This window comes from Bos grunniens, chromosome 10 (assembly GCF_055505025.1).
Source record: "Bos grunniens cultivar Pamir isolate PY7600 chromosome 10, Bosgru_T2T1.0, whole genome shotgun sequence".
Taxonomy (NCBI): Eukaryota; Metazoa; Chordata; class Mammalia; order Artiodactyla; family Bovidae; genus Bos; species Bos grunniens.
This window is the reverse complement of record NC_141174.1, coordinates 93,889,484-93,909,825: the sequence shown is the minus strand read 5'-3', so window position 1 is coordinate 93,909,825 and position 20,342 is coordinate 93,889,484. Positions and strand designations below refer to the sequence as shown.

At 47.4% G+C, this 20,342-nt stretch overlaps 1 protein-coding gene across 4 annotated transcripts in view; it reads left to right on the top strand.

The window, feature by feature from the left end:
• The window catches only part of PDE8B (phosphodiesterase 8B), a 298,935-nt gene that overhangs the window by 20,815 nt on the left and 257,778 nt on the right, over nt 1-20,342 (top strand). The window contains exon 1 of one of the 4 annotated variants that reach the window (XM_086323157.1): nt 16,884-17,068. The exons of 1 other annotated variant lie outside the window; for it this stretch is intronic. In XM_086323157.1, the coding sequence (XP_086179283.1) occupies nt 17,045-17,068 (24 nt within the window). In that variant the 5' untranslated portion in view covers nt 16,884-17,044. Of the gene's footprint in view, nt 1-16,883; nt 17,069-20,342 lie in introns of those variants that run through there. 2 more of the 4 variants (XM_086323152.1, XM_086323155.1) reach the window with 2 other exon arrangements.

Here is a 20,342-nt window from a genome sequence, read left to right as displayed (position 1 = left end):
TCCGCCACCCAACCGGGTAAACTGAGCTGCATATTTGATGATGAGGAAGTGGAGTGGAATGTGAGAGTCCTCATTCTTGACGTCAGGCTTGCCTTTCATTTTATTTATACCCGTGACATTGTGACACAGGATCTAATTTTCCATTGTATTTTTTCCCTCCGTTAGGACCCGAGTGATGACAAGTGAATTTGTGTCTGGGCCTGGAAAACAATATTTTCAGTTGATCTGAAGCCAGGGTCCCTACAGGATTAGGTGTTTGCCTCTGTCTGCCCACCTGCCTGCTCCTTCCTTCAACCGGTCGACTGGCCACGGCAAAGGGCAGAAGGGATTGTGCTTCTACAGAGTGCAGACCCCCAAGAAGTCAGAGGCTGGAAGCGTCCGGTTGCCCACTCCTCATGGGCGGCGGGCTGTTCCTTCCTGGCACGGACGCTGGAGGGAGGCCAGGGAGCAGTGAGGCTGCACGGCAGCCTTGGCACAGAGCCCCGGCCGCTGTCTGGACATGAATCTGGGCCCTGGCACCAGGAGTGTGGTTCCAGCCCTGTGATCCAGAACTGCCTGTACTGGGACCACTCATGCTCTGGTGGGTCCCGCTTCTTCTGTCCCTTAGGGGCAAGGCAGGGTCAGGAGCAGAGATGGGGTTGGAAGGAATGGCAGGAGAGTTAGGGCTCGTCGGCTGGGGCAAAGGTGAGTTATGGCCCCGTCTGTGTGGTGGCCTTTCGAGGTGTGTCTGGGATGGAGAAGAGAGTGGCTTGTGTGTCCAGGAGGTGAACAGAGCGGGCGACACCCCAACTCCTTGCTTGAGGCTGGGGACCTCAGCCCTGCAAATAGCCTCCTCCCACTCCCTGCCACGGCCTCCATGCAGACAGCGTCTGTACCACGGCCCCTCTTCATGCCCTGAACTGAGAACTCCGCCCAGGTCCCTGCGGACCCGTCACTGTTTCAGTAGGGCCTCCTGTCGCCAGCTTTTCAACAATGTTCCTCAGTCTCAGACCCCAGAGAAATTGCAACTTCCTTGTTCTCAGTTCAGAAGGCGTTTGTTATTCAGGATTCTGATGCAGACGTCTGATAAGAGGGGCCTCAGGCCTTCCGAGCTAGTAAACCAACGGAGTCTGAGAATTTAAAAAGGAGAAGCCCAAGGACAGACACGCCCTGACAGGTGGCAGGGCGCCAGCTCCTGTCACCGACATCTTCCAAGATATTTAGAAATGGGTGTCCATATCTTGTTTGTTTTGCTTTTGAAATGAAGGTTTCCGTAATTGGATCTGTGTTTGATTGAATCTCCTGTAGTCTCTATGCTTGACTTGGTGTTGCCGCCTATATATTGGGTTGGTCAAAAAGCTTATTCGGGTTTTTCAAATGAGGTTACAGAAAAACCCTAGTGAACTTTTTGGCCAACCCAATACTTCTGTGTTACTTCTCTCTGTCAATTTAGGTAAAAATGGCACAGAGTAAACCGTTGTCCAGAAATACAGAGTGGGAAGCCGGAGAGAAAACCTCCAAAACTGTGCGGGCGTCTCACCGCGCACTGACCCGCAGGGCAGGAGTTGCTTCGGACGGAAGGGGCTGTCTCGTGTGCAACAGCTCGAGGCCAGGCCTTTAGAATCCCATCCACACCAGCCCACCTGAGACACGGTTCTGAAAGCCTGCATCTGTCAAAACATCTCTCTCAAAGGCTTCCCACGGGTGAGGTATCAAGCGGTTCCTTCTTGGTGCTGCAGTAGACATAGGGGCTGAGGGCGAGGAGGTATGAATGAGACAAGAGCCATTTCCACCAGCCAAAAAATTGAAGGAACGCAAGGCTGCAGGAAATATTTTTCCGCAGTTGGTGTGAGTATGGTGGTGAGGAAGGATTAAGTAGACTCCATGAGCTCAGGATATAAGTGGACGAGCCGTAGGTTCCCTACTGGGCGACTAGTGTCACTTAGACATCTCTTTCCCAAGGCTCTTTGGAGGGTTGTTTCGGAGAAGTGCATGAAATTTGCAGTCAGACAGTCCAGGGTTCAAGTACTTCCTTATGAATTCTGTGATGTTGGGCAAGTACTTAAAGTCTCTAAGTCTCAGTTCCACATCTATAAAAGGGAGCTACAGATGCTGTCACTTAGGATTACTGTGGGGGTTGAATATTCGAAAGACAAGCATGTCCCCAGCATTGATCGCCTTCCCTGCTCGGACTCGTGATGGAAGACCCACAGAGGGTCTGCTTTTTTTTTTTCAATTGAAGTATAGTTGATTAACAATGTGTTAGTTTCAGGAGCACAGCAAAGTGATGTAGTTATACATAGGTGTATTCTCTTCAGATGCTTCTCCATTATAGGTTATTACAATATAGTTCCCTGTCCTCATACGGTAGAGCTTTTTTTGTTTATCTGTTTTTTATATAGTAGAGTGTATATGTTAATCCCCAACTCCTAATTCATTCCTCCCCCCTCCCTTTCCCCTTTGGTAACCATAAATTTGTTTTCTTTGTCTGTGAATCTCTTTCTAGTTTGTAGATAAGTTCATTTGTATCATATTTTTAGATTCTACATGTAAATGATATCATGATATTTATCTTTCTCTGATTTACTTCCCTTAGTACAATAATCTCTAGGTCCATCCAGGCTGCTGTAAATGGCATTATTTCATTCTTGTTTATGGCTGAGTAGTATTCCACTGGGGCTTCCCTGGTAGCTCAGCTGGTAAGAATCTCCCTGCAGTGCAGGAGCACTAGATATCCAGGGGACATCCCCTGGAGAAGAGATAGGGTACCCACTTCAGTATCCTTGGGCCTCCCTTGTGGCTCAGACAGTAAGAATCCACCTGCAATGTGGGGAACCTGGGTTCGATCCCTGGGTTGGGAAGATCCCCTGGAGAAGGGCATGGCAACCCCGTTCTAATGTTCTTGCCTGGGGAATCCACATGGACAGAGGAGCCTGGCGGGCTACAGTCCATGGGGTCACAAAGAGTCAGACACGACTCAGCAACTAAGTACAGCACAGTAGTGTTCCATCACACACACACACACACACACACATATATCACATCTTCTTTATCTGTTCATCTGTTGGTGAGCAATTAGGTTGCTTCCATGTCTTAATATTGTAAGCAACTCGTGCTGCTATGAACGTGAGGAGTGCATATATCTTTCCTAATTAGAGTTTTCATCTTCTCTGGATTTATGTCCAGGAGTGGAACTTCTGGATCATATGGCAACTCTCTTCAGTTTTTTCAGGAGTATCCGTACTATTTTCCACAGTGGCTGCACATAGGGTCTACTTTTAAGTCTTAGCCAAGCCAGGTAGTTCCACTTCTCTGAGCTTTCTTTGTGTTAGGCTGTGAAGGTTGGGAGTCTCTGTGTGGACAGGACAGATATGACTGTGCTGACTAAGATGTGGGGCAAAGGGGCCAGTGGTTCTCTGCACTCAGGGACACGGTGTGGGGAGGAGAGTTGTCTTCATGAGTAGGTATTGGAAGAGCAGAGCTGAGGGCCATGGGAACACGTGTGGCTGACCTGATCCTCCCTGTGTTCTCAGGGAGGAACGGGGCTGGGCTGGGGCTGCCTCTGCCAGCGCTCTTCTGTCTTACCTGCCTTGGAAGTTCATGTGAACTTGTTTTTGTCTTGGGGTAGAAGATGGGAGGAGGCAAATATTAAGGGAAGGTATACGGTCCACTGTACACTCTACCCTGAGCCAGAATCCACAGGGCAAGGCCCCCAAGCCCTGTGGTGGCCCCCAGCCAGCCAGCCAGCCACAGTCATCTGAGAGTTGTTCTGGGTGTTCCTGCTTCTCGTGAAGACTCAGGCGGACACGCACAGAGTAACGCTACTGTCAGGAGGGATCTTTCATCAGCCATGGGGAGGAACAAATTTAACAATTATTTTTGTGAGGGCTTTGAAATCCAAGCATCCTACCTACCTAAGCGAGCCACAGTGGAAAGTGAACCTTGGTTCTGTCTCACACGCATCAGGCCTGAAAGAGAAGCAGGAGTTGTTGGGTTACAGAGACACTGAGGCATCTGTGCTGGCTTCAGAGTGGCTCCAAGCAAAAAGCTAGCGAGGTCAGGATCCATTGAGAATCTGAAAATCTCACATGGTTAAAAATGTTGCTGTCTTCCCAAGCTACTGATGAATGGTTGCCTAAATCTCCTGATCCCCCCAAGCCACACACACACCTGTATGTCCATGTGGCTCCTCCGCAGTGGAAAGAAAAGAGAGGCTGAGACATAGAGGGCCATGGGCGGTCTTCATGCTGGATGGTGAGTAAATGAAGCTGTGTGCTGAGTCATGTCTGACTCTCTGAGACCCCATGGACTGTAGTCCAGCAGTCTCCTCTGTCCATGGGATTCTCCAGGCAAGAATACTGGAGTGGGTTGCCATTTCCTTCTCCAGGGGATATTCCCTATCCAGGGATCAAACCTGCATCTCTTCTCTCTCCTGCTTTAGCAAGCAGGTTCTTTACCACTAGAGCCACCTGGGAACCCCGAAGTGTTAGTTGCTTCGTCATGCCTGACTCTGTAACCCCATCCGCCAGGCTCCTCTGTCCATGGGATTCTCCAGGCAAGAATACTGGAGTGGGTTGCCATGCCCTCCTCCAGGGGATCTTCCCAACCCAGGGATCGAATGATTGTCTCTTTCGTCTCCTGCGTTGGCAGGCAGATTCTTTACCACTAGCGATACCTGGGGGGCCCCAAAATGAAGCTGGGCTGTCATTTATGCTGTGTCGTTCATGGCTGGAGGCAAAAGTTCACACATGGGCTCAGGAAGGGGTGTGGAGTCTCACAGGCAGGTTGGCTCATGATCCGGTTATGGTTAGAAAAACACTGACACAAGTAAGCGTTGCTCAAGTCCCTACTCTGTGGCAAGCACTATGTGAAGCTGTGGGCTGAACACGGTCTCTGTCTTCACAGAACTCAGAGTCTGCTGAGGAAGATAGATTTTAAGCAAAGAAACACACTAACAGGGAAACTTCCCTGGTGGCCCAGTGGTAGAGACTTTGCCTTCCAGTGCAGGGGGTGTGGGTTCAATCCCTGGTCAGGGAACTTAAGATCCCATATGCCTCAGGGTGTGGCCAAAAATTAAAAAAAAAAAAAAGAAAGAAAGAAACACACTAACAGTTATATGATCTGCCGATTGAGATAAATGAATCTCTATCATGAGAGAGAATAGCAGTGGGGGTGTAGCATAGACTGGGGAGCCGGGGTCAAGGAAGGTCTCTCTGAGGAAGTGACGGCTAAGATAAAACCTAGAACAGTGCTCCTCAAATTTCAGCGTACATCAGAATCACCTGGAGAGTTTGTAACAAAACAGGTTTCTAGGTCCCACCTCCACAGTTTCTGATTCAGTAGGTCTGAGGTGAGTCCCAAGAATTTGCGTTTCTTAGTAAGTCTCTGCAAATGGTGACTGCAGCCATGAAATTAAAAGACGCTTGCTCCTTGGAAGAAAAACTGTGACCAACCTAGACAGCATGTTAAAAAGCAGAGACATCACTTTGCCAATAAAGGTCTATATAGTCAGAGCTGTGGTTTTTCCAGTAGTCATGTACAGATGTGAGAGTTGGACCATAAAGAAGGCTGAGTGCCAAAGAACTGATGCTTTTGAACTGTGGTGCTGGAGAAGACTCTTGAGAGTCCCTTGGACTGCAAAAATCAAACCAGTCCATCCTAAAGGAAATCAACCCTGAGTATTCATTGGAAGGACTGATGCTGAAGCTGAAACTCCAGCACTTTGGCCACCTGATGCAAAGAGGTGATGCATTGGAAAAGACCCTGATCCTGGGAAAAATTGAGGGCAGGAGGAGAAGGGGAGCGACAGAGGATGAAATGGTTGGATTGCATCACTGACTCAATGGACATGAGTTTGAGCAAACTCCAGGAGACAGTGAAGGACAGGGAAGCCTGGAGTGCTGCAGTTCATGAGTTCTCAGAGTCAAACACAACTTAGCGGCTGATTAACAGCAGCAACAGCAAGTTCGTAGGTGGTGCTGAGACTGCTGGTTTGGAGACCAAGCTCTGAGAATCCCTGGCCTAGAGGATCTGTGGGAATTAGCCAGGAGAAGAGTGGAGGTGTGAACCAGTGAGCAGAGAAGGAAGAGCGTGTGCCAACACTCTGATGTGGGAAAGACCTGGGGGCTTCAGGTAATGGGAAGGTCAGTGTCCTCAAGGCAGTGGTTTGGGGTGATGTTGGAGATGAACCTGACCCTTATCCCCATCCTGAAATTTACTCCAGCAGAGACATCGCCAGTGGTAGCACGTCTAAGAACAATGGTTCCATTGACCCTTGGTGATGCCCTGCTGCCCCATGGGGCCAGTGGAGTGGTGCTGGTCCTGAGATATTGTGAAATTAACATGCCAAGGGCTGAGCATAGATCAGATGCTCGGTTCATTCTAGTTTTCTTTGCTCCCTCCTTTCCCTGGCTTGAAACATGACCCTGTCTCAAGGGGTTTCTATTTTAGCTAGAGGAACACGATGCTGAATTGCTGCTTTCCTGGAGCTGCAAGCAAAAAGAGTTCATGTGGCAGGAGCCCATGTTACCCCAGCTGGGATCCGGGTCAGTAGCTGACTATATAGATAAGGAATCTGGATACCACTTCCAAAGGGCAGGTGTATGTGTGTGTTTTCCTACCTCTCATGCAATTTATAAATATCAGAGGACTTGAAGCCAAGGAAAGCCTGGGTTAGATTGTTTGAAGCCAAAGTTAGCCTTAGGCTGGTTCAATTCTGAGTACATTTACTGAGTCCTCACTCTATGCCAGGTGCCATGCTAGGGGTTGGGAAGACAGAGGTAGGTGATGACGGCGAGACAAGGACACATGAATAACAGAGCAGTGGGATAAAAGCCATAACAAAGGTCTGTGCGGACGGCAATAAAAACTCAGGAGAGAGAGCAGTTCTGCCTAGGGGAGACGGAAGTCACAGACAGGAAGTGACATTGGGGACAAGCCTGGAAAGGAAACACTGAGGGAATAAGCAGAACTGAAGGATAAATGAACAAATACTGAAGAACTTTTTTGTTATTGTTTTAAGTTCTGATCTATGTCATCATTGTGAGCTTCTAAGATACATGACCACATGGTGTTGAGTTTGATTTAAAATATTGCATAAACCCGTTATATATAGCAACACATACGGAAACAATCTGAAAATATTTCTCCTCAAATTTAGTGCCATTTGTTTTTGTGAATTTGCTATTTCAGGCTGAAAATGTGAAATATGGTTTGGTCTTCTGAGACTCAGAAGCAATTATATCACCATTCCAAGTGAAAATAATTTTGGTGGTTAATTCATACTTTTATTTAGTCAGTCAACAAGCACCTAGTTAGAAATGTCCATTTTTGCAGCACTGTCGTGGGGACAACAGATATATAGGACATTGTCCCACCCTCAGGACTCTAGAAGTGGTAGGAGTGAGAAAACGCCTGGACACAAATAATTCTAACACACGTGAGTGGTAAGTGGTATGAATGAGCACAAACAAAATACTCCACATATCTGGAGGGAAAAAGTTATTTTCTTGACCATTTATGGAGAAGCCATATGCACTAGACATTGGAGGGTGGGAAGAGATTAGACATACAGAATTAAGGCGGGGGTGGTGGGGAAGGCATTCCAGGCAGAGCAGGTTTGTGAACGAAAGGAGGGGGTGGTCAATTGTCCTGTTTGGGGTGTGACCTGGGGAAAGAGATAGAATTGGTAGATATCAGCCTCACATCCAAAGTTTGAACTTGATTCCACCAGCGGTGACTTCTTGGAATTTGAAATGCCAAGCATTCGTCACTTGATTCCTTGTGCCCGTTTTTAGTTGGCATCTCAGGCCTGACCTTTGTCTTGGCATGTGTACATACATGCTCAGTCTGTCCGACTCTTTGTGACCCCATGAACTGTAGCCCGCCAGACTCCTTTCTCCATGGAATTTTCCAGGCAAGAAATACTGAAGTGGGTTGCCATTTCCTACTCCAGGAGATCTTCCTGACCTAGGGATTGAACCTGCGTCCCCTGCATCAGTGGGCAAATTCTTTACCACTGCGTCACCTTTGTCTAACCCATAGGATATGTTTTAAAAAATCAGCCTGTGTAGGCTGATGGTAGTAAAAATCACAGGGTGGCTGCAAATAGCTGTGAAGGTCCCAGATTGAGAGTAGACCCTTTTCTTTAGGAATCTATGACTTCACTCCAGGAGGCTGAAAGAAATGGGCTTTGTATTGGAGTTCCTTCAGGAAACAGATGAAGACTTGTCCTAAACAGGTGTGGGTGGTGGGCAAACTTAAGGGGACCCAATAAACAATGACACAGTTTCCATGGGCTAACAAGATCTGAGAAGCCGTTACCACCAGGGGCCAATGGTAGCATGCCATTGGGAAGATGGGAACAGGCTCAGAGATGCAGCAGATGCTGGGACTGAGAGAGCTTTGTGCTACCATGGAGACACATGACTCCTGCCTTGCTCCCATCCTATGCTGGTGCCTCCATTGCTGAACCCAGCTGACAGCCAGAGACCAAGGGGCCCGTGATGTATTCCCTACAGGTCAGCCTCCCCTGGCACAGGGTTGGGGAGGAGAGACGGAGAGTCCATCTGGAGGGGCAAACAAAGGCTATCCAACACAAACCTTTTTAGCTTTTTAATATTTTTAGCTTTGATAATATGGTGGCAGAACAACCCAAACTAGTGTAGTCTTTATTTAACAAATGTATTCTAAGCCCCCCTGTTGTTCTCAGGAATGTATAAAATTAAGAAACACAGAAGATAGATCGGATGGTTAGGTGAACGGTGGTTGGCGAAGGAGGCTTTGGCTGGGACAGGTCCCTAAATAGTCACTCGGCCAGATTGTGAAGTTGATGGACGCAGGGTCTGGGCTGGGTTTCTTGATCGTTGAGTCCTCCATACCTAGCATTGTGCCTGGAGCTTCGTAGACCCCAAAAACCATTTATCTGAATAACGTGATGGATGAAACGTCAAGAATACCCAGCAACATAAATGTGGGTCTGGGGTCTTAGGAGAATCCAGAGTTAGGGTCAGGACCTAACATTTTCAGACCCAGAAGAAGCAGGTGATGATGGTGTTTGTTTTCCTGCTTCTAGTACTTTTTAGGTCAAAGCACCTCCCAGGGAACAAAGGCCATTTGATGGTGTTTGAAAGAAAAAGGATAGTCTTTCAATCTTCTCCGGCAGCTTAAAAGGACAACATTATAACTCCTGTATCCCAACCTCAGTTCATTCTTTCGTTTATTCACTCAGTGAACATGAATCGAGTGCTCGTTTTTTTGTCTGGGAATACAAAATTAAGACAGATCCAGTCTTAGCTCTCAAGGAACTTAGTCTGGTAGAAGCTGCAGACATGATGCAGGAAACAGCAGTGTTGATGTCAGCTACAGAGAAGGCAGGCCGCTGTGGAAGCCACGGGTGGCAGCCTACATGGGCTGGAGGTCTCCCAGGAGGCAGGTTGAGTCCTGAAGGATTGTCCCACCTGTTTACTTTATTGCTGGCATCTACCCATGCCTTCTTCCCCAACCACCCAATAAGGAAATTAGAAAGTAAGTTCCAGTAAGTAGATAAGTAAGCAAAAGTCTTGAAACCGACATTACTGGCTAAGGTAACACTTGGTCTCAGATGCATTCACACCAAACTGCCATCTGCCAACCAGTGAACTCAAGTGGAGAGTTCATTCCTTCTTCCTCCCCGAGGTCAGGAGGGCGCAAAGTAGGTATCTGGATTGGAGAGAGGAGAGAACAGGTACAGGAAGGGAGGCTGAGGGCTGTCTAGACAAACCTTATTGACTGCAGGATTTTTTTGGAGGATCAGTATTCTACCTTTAACTCTTTGCAAACAAATGGAACATATGTGAGGAGGTTCGTTTGTTTATCCATGTTCATTTGTTTGTTTTTTTCTTTTTTTCCTTAGCCTCTAGTAGCTGAACATAGGGTCCAAGGTCTCAGAAACGTTCTTATGGACCTGCCCAATGTGTGTTAATACAAATCTCCCTGATTTGTGAAGGTGGCTGACTGGTTTTAAAACATGGGTGATTTTGTTACAAGTGCACTTCATTCCCAGAGGTTTTGTTAATCAGTACATTCTTGCCTTTCACTTGAATATGATGACTAGTGATGGAAGGAAAAATATAAGTTGGGGACGAGAAGCAGAGAGGGAAACAAGAGATAGACTGGTCAAAATCTAAGGGGCAGATGCTTCTTACTTTATCTATATTGCCCTTATTTTTAAAGCCTGCTATAGTTGTGAGAATTTGATTAAATTGCATTTTAATTCTTAGATAAATTTGGAAAATAGAATTTTTTTTTGTTTTTGTTTTTTAAATTTACTCCTACTTCCTCCACTTAATTTTTTAAAGGCAGATAAAACATCCAACCCCGAAAAGCTTTGTTGTGTGTGTAGAACTGTATTTCACTTTCTAGAAGAACGCTAGTTCTGTTAGGGAGTAACTCTCTTCACCTGCAAACTTCCGGGTTTTTGTCAGCCTTAGCCTGGAAGATGTTGGTCTGGGACCCACATCTGGCCGGATGGCAGGTACCTTACTTTCTGACCATCCACTCAAGTCTCTGCGTCCAGCCCTCTCTCTGTTCACCGCTTGAAAACCTTCAAGGCTAGATCCGCAGCTCTCCTGCTCAGAGCCTCCTCTCTCATCTTTATGTTGAGGATACCTGAATTTTTAGCTCCAGTCCAAACACTTCCTGTCACTGCAGACCTGTTTCCTCTTACCTGGTAGATGTCTTTCCTGTGTTCCACAGGCACCTCTGACCCCCGACTCAGACCCGCTCACCAGAGTTCCTGCTTTTGCCCAACCAGTGCCTGTCTTAGTGGTTCATACCAGCATCCAAAAGCTGCCCGCTCAGAGCCCATTGGCTTCCAAGTCCTATTGTGTCCTTGGGTTTCTTTCTTATTCTCCCCCTCCTCGCCATTCCTGATGCCAGTGTTCTGCTTCAGGCTCTCCTCCACTCTTCTGGATTATTCTTGGTTGTTTCTCTGGCTCTGTTAGCCTTCTGCAACCTGTGCTTGCTTCCACCCCCAAATTTATCTTTATAATGTACCAATCTGCATGTCTAGTCCTTCTGTAAAATCTTTCAGAAGTGCTCCATAAAGCTCTTCATATCAGTAGACAAGTTGGTTAAAATAGTTTCCTTCTCTTTGCTGGGTTTTCCTCCTATCAGCCGGCCCGGCCCCTTCGCTGGCACCCTCTGTGGAACCTCACTGAGTTGGAAGGTGTGGCCTGTGGTTCTGCGCCCTTTCTGATGATTGGCCCCAGGGCTAACAGTAGCAGCTGTCACAGATGACTCCCAAACGTGTGAGTCCAGCCCTGACCTTTCTCCTGAGCTCCAGACTCAGAGATCCAGCAGCTTGCTTCACATCTTCACTTGGATCTCTTGCGGAGACTGGAGCTGGACAGGGTCAAACCAGAGCTCTTGGCTTCCACCCATTCTTTTCCTGCTGCTGCCTCACCCTTGCCCATCTGAGTAAATGGGTCCACTGTCCACCTGACTGTTCAGGCCCCAAACCTAGGGGGTGTCGCTGTCTCTTCTCTCTCCTCGCTCCACTCCCCACGGGCACTCCGTCTCGAGTCCTGTTGGCCTCACCCTCAAGACCCTACAGCCCCAACCTGACTGTCTCTACTGTCTCTGCTGCTTTCTCCTCCATCATCACCACGTCTCAACTGGATTGCTCCAGCAGCCTCCTGCTGCCCTGTGAATGCCTAGAATGGATTCTCTACACAGTGGCCAGAGGACCTTTTAAAAAGGCAAATTGTATCACGTTTCTTCTCTGCTTAACACCGTCGCCAGGCTTCTTGTTGCGCCTGGCCATACCCACAACGGCCTCCTGTCTCTTCCTGGAATTTACCAAGCTTGTGAGGCCTTCAGGATTCTACATTTGCTCTTCTCCTCCTTGGGATCCTCTTCCCTCAGATCTTTTCTTTCCCAGCTCCTTGAGGTAATCTATGTGTCAGTTCAAACATCCCTTCCCACGGAAGCCATCTCTGACCTCCCAGAGTCACATTTATCCATCTCTTTCTATTGCAGTAATTTTTTTTATTATCTTCAGCTCATGTTAAAATGATCTCTTTCTTTTATTTTTTCATGGTAATTGTCTCTTCCTCCACTAGGACATAAGCAGTATGGATTCACCTTGTTTTCAATCTGTTTTATACATCCTTTGTTGTTCAGTCGCTCAGTCGTGTCCGACTCTTTGCAACCCCATGGACTGCAGCACGCCAGCCTTCCTTGTCCTTCACTGTCTCCTGGAGTTTGTTCAAACTCATGTCCATTGAGTCAATGATGCCATCTAAGCATTTCATCCTCTGTTGCCCCCTTTTTCTCCTGCTCTCAATCTTTCCCAGCATCAGCATCTTTTCCAGTGAGTTGCCTCTTTGCATCAGGTGGCCAAAGTATTGGAGTTTCAGATTCAGCATCAGTCCTTCCAATAAATGTCCAGGCTTGATTTCCTTTAGGATTGATTTGTTTGATCTCCTTGCAGTCCAGGAAACTCTCAAGAGTCTTCTCTAGCACCACAGTTCGAAAGCATCAATGCTGGGTGTAAGAATCAGTGACAATTGGAGGAGGGGCTTGGTCTCAAATATACTTGAAGGAATATGTGGCAGCCACTTGGCACAGTGGCTTCTCTTCAGATTCAAGTGCAACTTTATGCTTATGGCCTCCTGCTGATAAGTAATGATGATGATTCTGCTGATAATGCTCAGCTTTCTAGTTTCATGTTTAATCTTTGCAAATCTTTAACTCTAGGCCATAGAGCTAATGCCTGTCCATGTGACAATACAGGTTTGCTCAAAACTTTCTATTCCTCTCTGTCTCTGACTTGAGCCCTTCTGACAACAGGAATCCAGGCTGCAGAAGGTCTGGTCCGCAATTATGTAGGAGATGGGTTGTGTTTTCTTCGGGGAGCTTTGCTAGATTCAGGCTGAGATTTCCATATGATTAGGGAAGACTGAATCTACTCACATATTTAGAGTAAGGGAGGCCGCAGGTGATGCCCAGTGACCTCTCAGAGTCTGTTTCTCTGTTGTCAGAAGGTCAGTCATGTTACTGTTTGTGTATTCCTTTGGTTCAGGATCGGGGTGGTGGTAATGCGATAACGGTATACCAACGGGCTGGAAGAATTACAACAGGAGTTTAATGCACACATTGCCATAGAAGGTAAACCATGGATTTAGTTTCTCCAGAAACTGTCAAATGCAAGCAGCACTCGAAAGTACTAGTCTTTCATACTCTAGCAATCGCATAAATACCATCAACATCTTCAGTCTTCAGAGAATGGCCAGTGATATGTTCAGAGAAGCCGAAAAGGTGTGTCTCGTTTGTTTCAACCTTATCAGTGGAATCAAAGTCTTGTTATGAATCTATAACTGCTGCTCCTCCACTCACGCTCGGCCAGACTTCCATTTATTCCCTATAGGAAAACAGCTCTTTACTCTCCCAGTGTATTTTTCTGCCTGCTGGGTTATAGACCTGAAACAGATTCCATCACAAGTCTAGGGCCACCAAAAGCCAACAGCCAACAACCAACCAGAAGCTGTTGTGCTCTCTCCCATATTCGAAACAGCTAGACGCATCGAGCCATGGGCAAAGCTGTGGAATGGGTGCCATTGGATTTGCTGCCCATTTCCTTTTACCCCATAAATGGATATTCTTCCTAAGTAAGCATTGTGTTAAGTTGCTATTCAGAATAGAAGGGAGTGTCAGATCCACAGTCTTATGAAGGCTTTAAAGGCACAAAGAGTTGCCACAGGTAGAAATATTTACAGTTTTCAACTTTAGGATAGAGCAATGCTGGACCAATTAGAGAAAAGAAAAAAAAAGAAAAACCACTTAGAGGAAATGACAAGCTGTGTAAAATCTGGGTGGAGGAGACATTATGGGCATGAGCAGTGGGTAGGCTGGACTCTGACCGCTGTGAGTTAAATCACCCCACGTTGGCTCTCACTACTCACCTAGCTCAGGAGAGGCAGGCAGTGTATCACTGCTGGCAGCAGGGGTGCCAGGGGAGGGACAGGCCATGACCCCACAGGTGGCTGGTTGGAACACAGAGGGAGGGAAGCCGCATGGCTATGGTTTGAATTGGGAGAGGCGTTACTGGCATTAACCACGGGGACTCAGATTCGGTGGGGAGATGGATGCTTCCTGGTTCAGAAACATTTTTCTTGTGGAATGTGGGCGGGACTCTCATGGAGATGTCCAGCAGGCAACGGGAAGTGTGAGAACAGCACTTCTTATGCTGTGATAGACCTCTCAGCCGCTCCTCCGCTATGCTTTGGGGTTCTCTTCCCTTCTTTCCCTTCTTCCTTTCCTTCCCTTCGCTTTAGTTCCCTGTCCCTCTTCTCCCTCCCTTCCTTCTTTCTTTCCTTTCTCTCCCTCTCTCTGTAAAAATCACACATCGCTCCATAATACCCTTCAAGGTATATAACAGGGTTAAGTGTTAGCCTCAATTTTGCTGTATTGTAGCTGGGATGGGATAGAAAACTTTTAAGATGCTAAACTTTTGAGAAAACTTTTTAGACACTAGGTGTCTAAAGATACCGAAAAGCTCACGAATACGTGCGGACCCTCAATGCTGGCTGGTCGTTTTGAGACACCATCTGTTTTTATGCAGTATCTGGGAACAACAGATGACTTGCTGGTTGGCACAGGGCCGTACCATGCGCTACTGGCCTCCTAGTACTTCTCCAGCGGCTCTTCTGGAAAATCCCCTGCACCTCCAGGAGTGAATGATGTGGCTTTGGTTGTTTTTTCTTTTTAATAGACAACGAGAAAAGAGATTCAGAGGATCTGGTGCCTTTACCTTTCCGCATCTTCTCGTTGTTAGTGTTTTTCCTGTTTTCCTCTTACTTTACTTTCTGAAGATATTTATTTGTTCTTTTTGCTTGGGTTGACCTACCCTGAGTTCTTCAGACTGTCCTTTTACCTGCTGGGTTATTTTTGTCTCAGACTTTCTCAAAGTTGTATGCTTTACCCATCTCCAAGTCTCAACCTGAACTTGCCCTTTCGCCTTCAGATGCCTTAGCTGTTGTGCTTTTCCCTGTCTTCGTGCTCGGTCGCTAAGTTGTGTCTCTCTCCTTTGCGACCCCACAGACTGTAGCCTGCCAAGCTCCTCTCTCCATGGGATTTTCCAGGCAAGGTCTGGAGTGGGTTGCCATTTCCTCCTCCAGGGTATCTTCCCAACCTGGAGATCAAACCCACATCTCCTGCCTGTGTCTCCCGCATTGCCAAGCGGATTCTTTACCACTTGAGCCACCTGGGAAACCCTTCCTTGTCTATTCAGCCTATGATAGTGAAATGATGATAGATTATGCTGCTGATTTCAGTGACCTTAACTCTTTTACCTAATCTCCTTTGCCTCACATTTCCATCTGTGTACGGAGGAAGTGTATTAGTTTTGCTGTTGTACGTAACACACCACCACAAATTTAGTGGCTTAAACATACACATATATTATCTCACAGTTTCTGTAGGTCAGAAGGTAAGCATGGTTTTATAGGTCCTCTGTGTTAGCTGAAGATACAGTCTATCTCAAGGCTCAGTGAGGGGAGGGTTCACTTTTGGGCTTTTCTGGTTGTTGGCAGGACTTAGTTCTTTGCAGTTTGTTGGACGAAGGGCCTCAGTTTCTTACTGGCTGTAGGCCAGAGGCCCCCTCGGTTCTTTGCCACATGGGCCTCCTCAACATGGCTATTGCTTTATCAAAACCAGCAAAAGAGAGCATCTCCTATCAAGACAGTACCATAGTCATTGAAAAGACATCCCATCACCTTTGCCATACTTAATGAATAGGAAGCAAGTCACAAGTTCTCTGACATTCAAGGGGTGGGGAGTCCTCAAAGGCATGAACATTAGGAAGTGGGGACAATGAGATCATCTTAGAGTCGGTCCATACAGATAGCAGTGCTCTTGAGGGAAAAGATTTGGAGCTCTTTAAAAAAAGACATGAAAGGCTATATTCATACTGCTCTCTTGGCTTATGGTTGGCCTTTATGGATAATGGCTAATGTCCAAGTAATAATACTTCTTTTTGTCTCTCTCCATGTCCTGTGAAATAGGTTTTACTTCTAAAGATGACTTGTTTTCCTTTCCTGCCATTAGAAATTTCATCAGCCTCTCTGGATGAGAAAGTCAGCAGGAAAAGATCACTGTTGTTGATCTTGGTTTTAACTGGACTGACTCAGCCCTGTGGGCAGTTGAGAAAGGAGAGGCCTTTGTAAATGCTCCCTAGGTCTTTGTTAGACATCCCTCCACCAGAGGAGCCAGGTATGGGGCAGGTGTGGTAAGAACCAGGAGCTGGAGGCCAGGCTTATTTACAGCTGAAGCATTTAACTGGGCTCTGAAAGCTTCACCATATCTGCGCAGGCCTTTGATTCCAGCTCACTAAACAGACTGGGAGGAGGCAGGAAGGGGACCAGGACCTTTGTCTTGATCCACGTTGGTAAGTTGTCCCCACAGTTAAGGCTGAAGGACAACACCCCATCACACCCCACCAACTCCGCAATAGACACAGTGGAGTGTCCTTTACAAATTTATTTGAATACAGAAGTCTTCCTTTCAGTTTGAGGAAGAACTATCTATGATCTGTCTTGACTGCTGTCTGTGACAGAATCTCTTTAAAATGATAGTGTACGCGGATTTGAGTGAGGAAGGAGGCAAATCTGATCCTTCCGTGTTTTCTTGCACATGGAGATGAAAATGGGAAGAGTGGGCGTGGTGAGAAAGAAGCTCCCTTGTCCAGATTCCCAGTCCTGAGACCCGCCAGGTTGGGCAGCGCTGGCCCTTAGCCCTAACTCCCCTCGAGTGGCGAGAATAGCTAGGGGGGCACCGAGCAGGCTCCGAGTCGGGCTTCACACCCCGGGAGGGGCGCTAGGACCCAGGCACTCGCCGGCTCCAGGCGCGCCTGGGGAGTGAAGGCAAAGAGGCTCAGGCTCGCGGCCAGAGTCCCTCGGAAGGACCGGCCCCTTGGCGCGGGGCGGGAGGCCTGAGTGCGGAGTGCGGCCGCCCTGTGCCCTCTGTGCGGGGCTGCGGTGCGGGCCACCGGCACCGCTCGAGCGCCCGGCAGCCGCCAGCCTCCAGCATGGACCCTCCGAACGCCGGCCAGGTGAGCCCCGAGCGCTGGATCTGCACGTCCGGCGAGCCGCCCCCTTCCACCACCCCCGAGCCCAGAGCTGACCCTGAACCCCTTTCGGACACCCTGCAGCTCCGGAGGGGCTTCTCCCCTCTCCAGCCTCTCCATGTACTGATGCCAACGTCCTTCTTCCTTCCCAGGAGGGGCGCGCCTCGATTGTCTGCTGTAACCCTCCGATTTATAATTTCAAATGGTACCAATCACCCACCAGCAGTGCGTCTGCGTCTGTGTGGCGCTTTCCCTGGGCAAGAGCCGACCTGCAGCGCCGTCGGGCCAGTGGCACTGACTCCTGTTGCGCCCCGAGTTTCCCACGCCGTCTCTGGGCGATCGTGGTGTCCCTGCCTTCCTTTGAGTGCTTCCAGCGGCTGCGTAGCTGCCATCCCTCCCGAAAAGCTAGCCCCCGCCGCCCCAGCCCTCGGCTTGGGTGGAGCGTGCCCTCCGGGATTCGGGGACCCACGCCGCGCGCGCGCGCGCACCCAGCTCGCGGGTCCGCGCTCGCTGGGCACCTTGACCTGCTGTGAGGTTTATACTACCAGCCTGCGGTGGGGGAGATGGAATGTAGCTTCAGAGAAGGGGCTCACACTGTGGGCTGTAGGAAAGTGCGGGTGAGAAGGGTCCACGGTGCAGGGAGGCGTTGGACCAAGGCAGAAGCTGCCTCCCGGAACTTGGGGTGGGGGCGGTCCTGGTGGGCGTCGGAGTGCCACCTGAAAGTGTACGTAGTTACCGGGATCAAGTGGACACGGTCCTGGAGTGTTGTGGGAGGCAAGGCTTGCGTTAGCCTTTATAACAGCGTGGCTAGAGGTATTCAGCCTGCCCAACCATTCTGCTTCCGGCTGAATCTGACAGGAGTTTACTGTCTCCAGATTGGCAAAACCAGAAAAACATCGCAGAGGAGTTGTTCTGGGCGAGTTTCTAGGGCTGCAAGACCACCCGGTTGAGTGGTGGCTAACCGGCCCCCGACCCCAACCTTGGCGGTCCGCTGGATCCGGGCACTGGGGGGCGTGCCTGCTCTGATAAAAACTGACACGCCTGTGCCAGAACCTGAAGTTAAACACGTAGTGCAAACCTAGAAGAGACACTTCCTCTAAACTCTTGTGTGTTGTGTCAACCAAAACATTTACACAGGGCCCGAAGGGGTAGGTGAGGGGCAGAGGACCCGCCCTCTAGGATTGTATAATCTGCTGGTCAGCATCACAAGTTCTACTTGACTGCCCCTCTGACCTTGAATGAGCTGTTTTAACTTGGCTCAGTTTTCCAAGAAGCAAAACAGAAGAACGGTAATTCTCCAGCAGGGGAAAGAGCATTGCTATTGGGAAGCCTGCTACCTGAGTTCCAGCCCCACCTGTACCAGCTTTGAAACTTGGGACAAAACACATAACCTGTCTGGATCTCAGCTACCACAAAAAGGCTCAAAAAGATCCTTTAATTCTGGGAGTTTCTGTAACAGTAATTTGCCACGCTTTGATAGCTTTCCCATGCTCACTGCTTCTTTGGAGTCTAGATTGTACTTGGTTCCATAGAGCATACATGGACCAAAGAAATACTGGATCAGAATCAGAACTGTGGGTGAACTGTATTTTAATTCTATTCTGTTTATAGAGCTGCACAAATCTTTCAGGCTTAAGATCTGTGGAAATAAGCCTGGCTGGTTTAGTTAATACTTAGAATGCCCTGGGAAGGACCTCAAATAGAAAGTCCTGTTTTAAGTCAGAGTATGGTTGCATAAGGAGAAGGCAATGGCAACCCACTCCAGTGTTCTTGCCTGGAGAATCCCAGGGACGGGGGAGCCTGGTAGGCTGCCTTCTTATAGGGTCACACGGAGTCGGACACGACTGAAGCGACTTAGCAGCAGCAGCAGCATGGTTGCATAAAAGGTTCTGTCTGTGCATTTGAAAGACCTTTGCCATAACCACCCTGTTAACCTAAGTGAGTAGAAGAGACCCAAACTGATCCTTCAATAGAGGAGGGCTGGTTCTACTGTGTATTTCATGGAGGCACCTTGGGTTATACCTGATGAACAATATATTTACTTAGGAATGACTCTGTTAATATTAACTTCTCAGAAAAGCAGTTTATCACTTCAGTAATGAAATAATGAAATTGTCTTTAGAGGACTCATTAAATATCAGAATGCCTAATATTGCTAGAGTTTATTGGGGTAAGCACTGGTTTAAAAAGCACTGCCTTTTTATTTAATTTCAGTAAGGAAAATAAGCAGAATGATTTATTATGTTTTCTTACAAGATAATTTTTTAAAGGAGATTAAAAAAAAGTAAATACAACACAAATTAAGGAAACCTTGTTTCTTCAGGTTCCAGAGATGAATAACATCATCATTACCATAATGGTGCCTATCTATTAAGCACTTACTATCCACCACGCATTGTTCTAAGCACATTATATACATAGTCTCATGGAATCCTGTCAACAACTTCTGAAGGAAGTGCTATAATTTCTTTCAACCTACTGGTGGGGGAACTGAAGCTTCTTGCATGTGATCACCCAGCTGGTAGACAGTAGAGCTCCTTGGGTTCATTTGCAATAATCCAAGGGATGTGTAGGATGGAGGAGGTGGGGAGGGAAAAAAGTACCTACTGAGTGTTGACTACTTTATACCTCTCAGTGCACGGATATTAATAAACATTTTATGAGTTGTGTTTTTATTTTTCTAGGTATCTTTTCTTGCTTTTAATATGATTTGGGCATCTTTTAATATGAGCAAAGGCTGACCTCTTTCTTTTTAACTACAGTACATAGATTTGCATGTAGATGGACGAATCATTATTTGTTCAACCAATTCCCTGTGAGTCGGCACTTGGATTATTTCTAAATTTCCACATCATGTACGGGGCTAGTACTGTGGGTCTTCATGTTTATATATTTCTGCACACCTGTTCAGATATTTCTGGTAGATTAATTCCTAGGGGTGAAATTGTTATTACTATGTAGTATGTATTTTTTAATAGATGCTGCCTACTTGTGTTCACAAAAAGAAATGTAATTTCTGATCTGGCATCCTGTTCTTCCTTTAACACATTTTCGGGCTTTTGATGAATCAGTGTATCTGAGTGGGTCTCAGGTGTATCATTTGTAAAGTAGGATTAGTAGGATGTGTTGGTTTCAAGGTCTCTTCTGCAAATGTGTACAGTTAGAGGATGAACAAATAAAATTGTCCATATTTGACTTTTTTTTTTTTTTTTTTACTTCAAAACCATAAGTTTCATGTGGATTTACCTAGCAGCACATG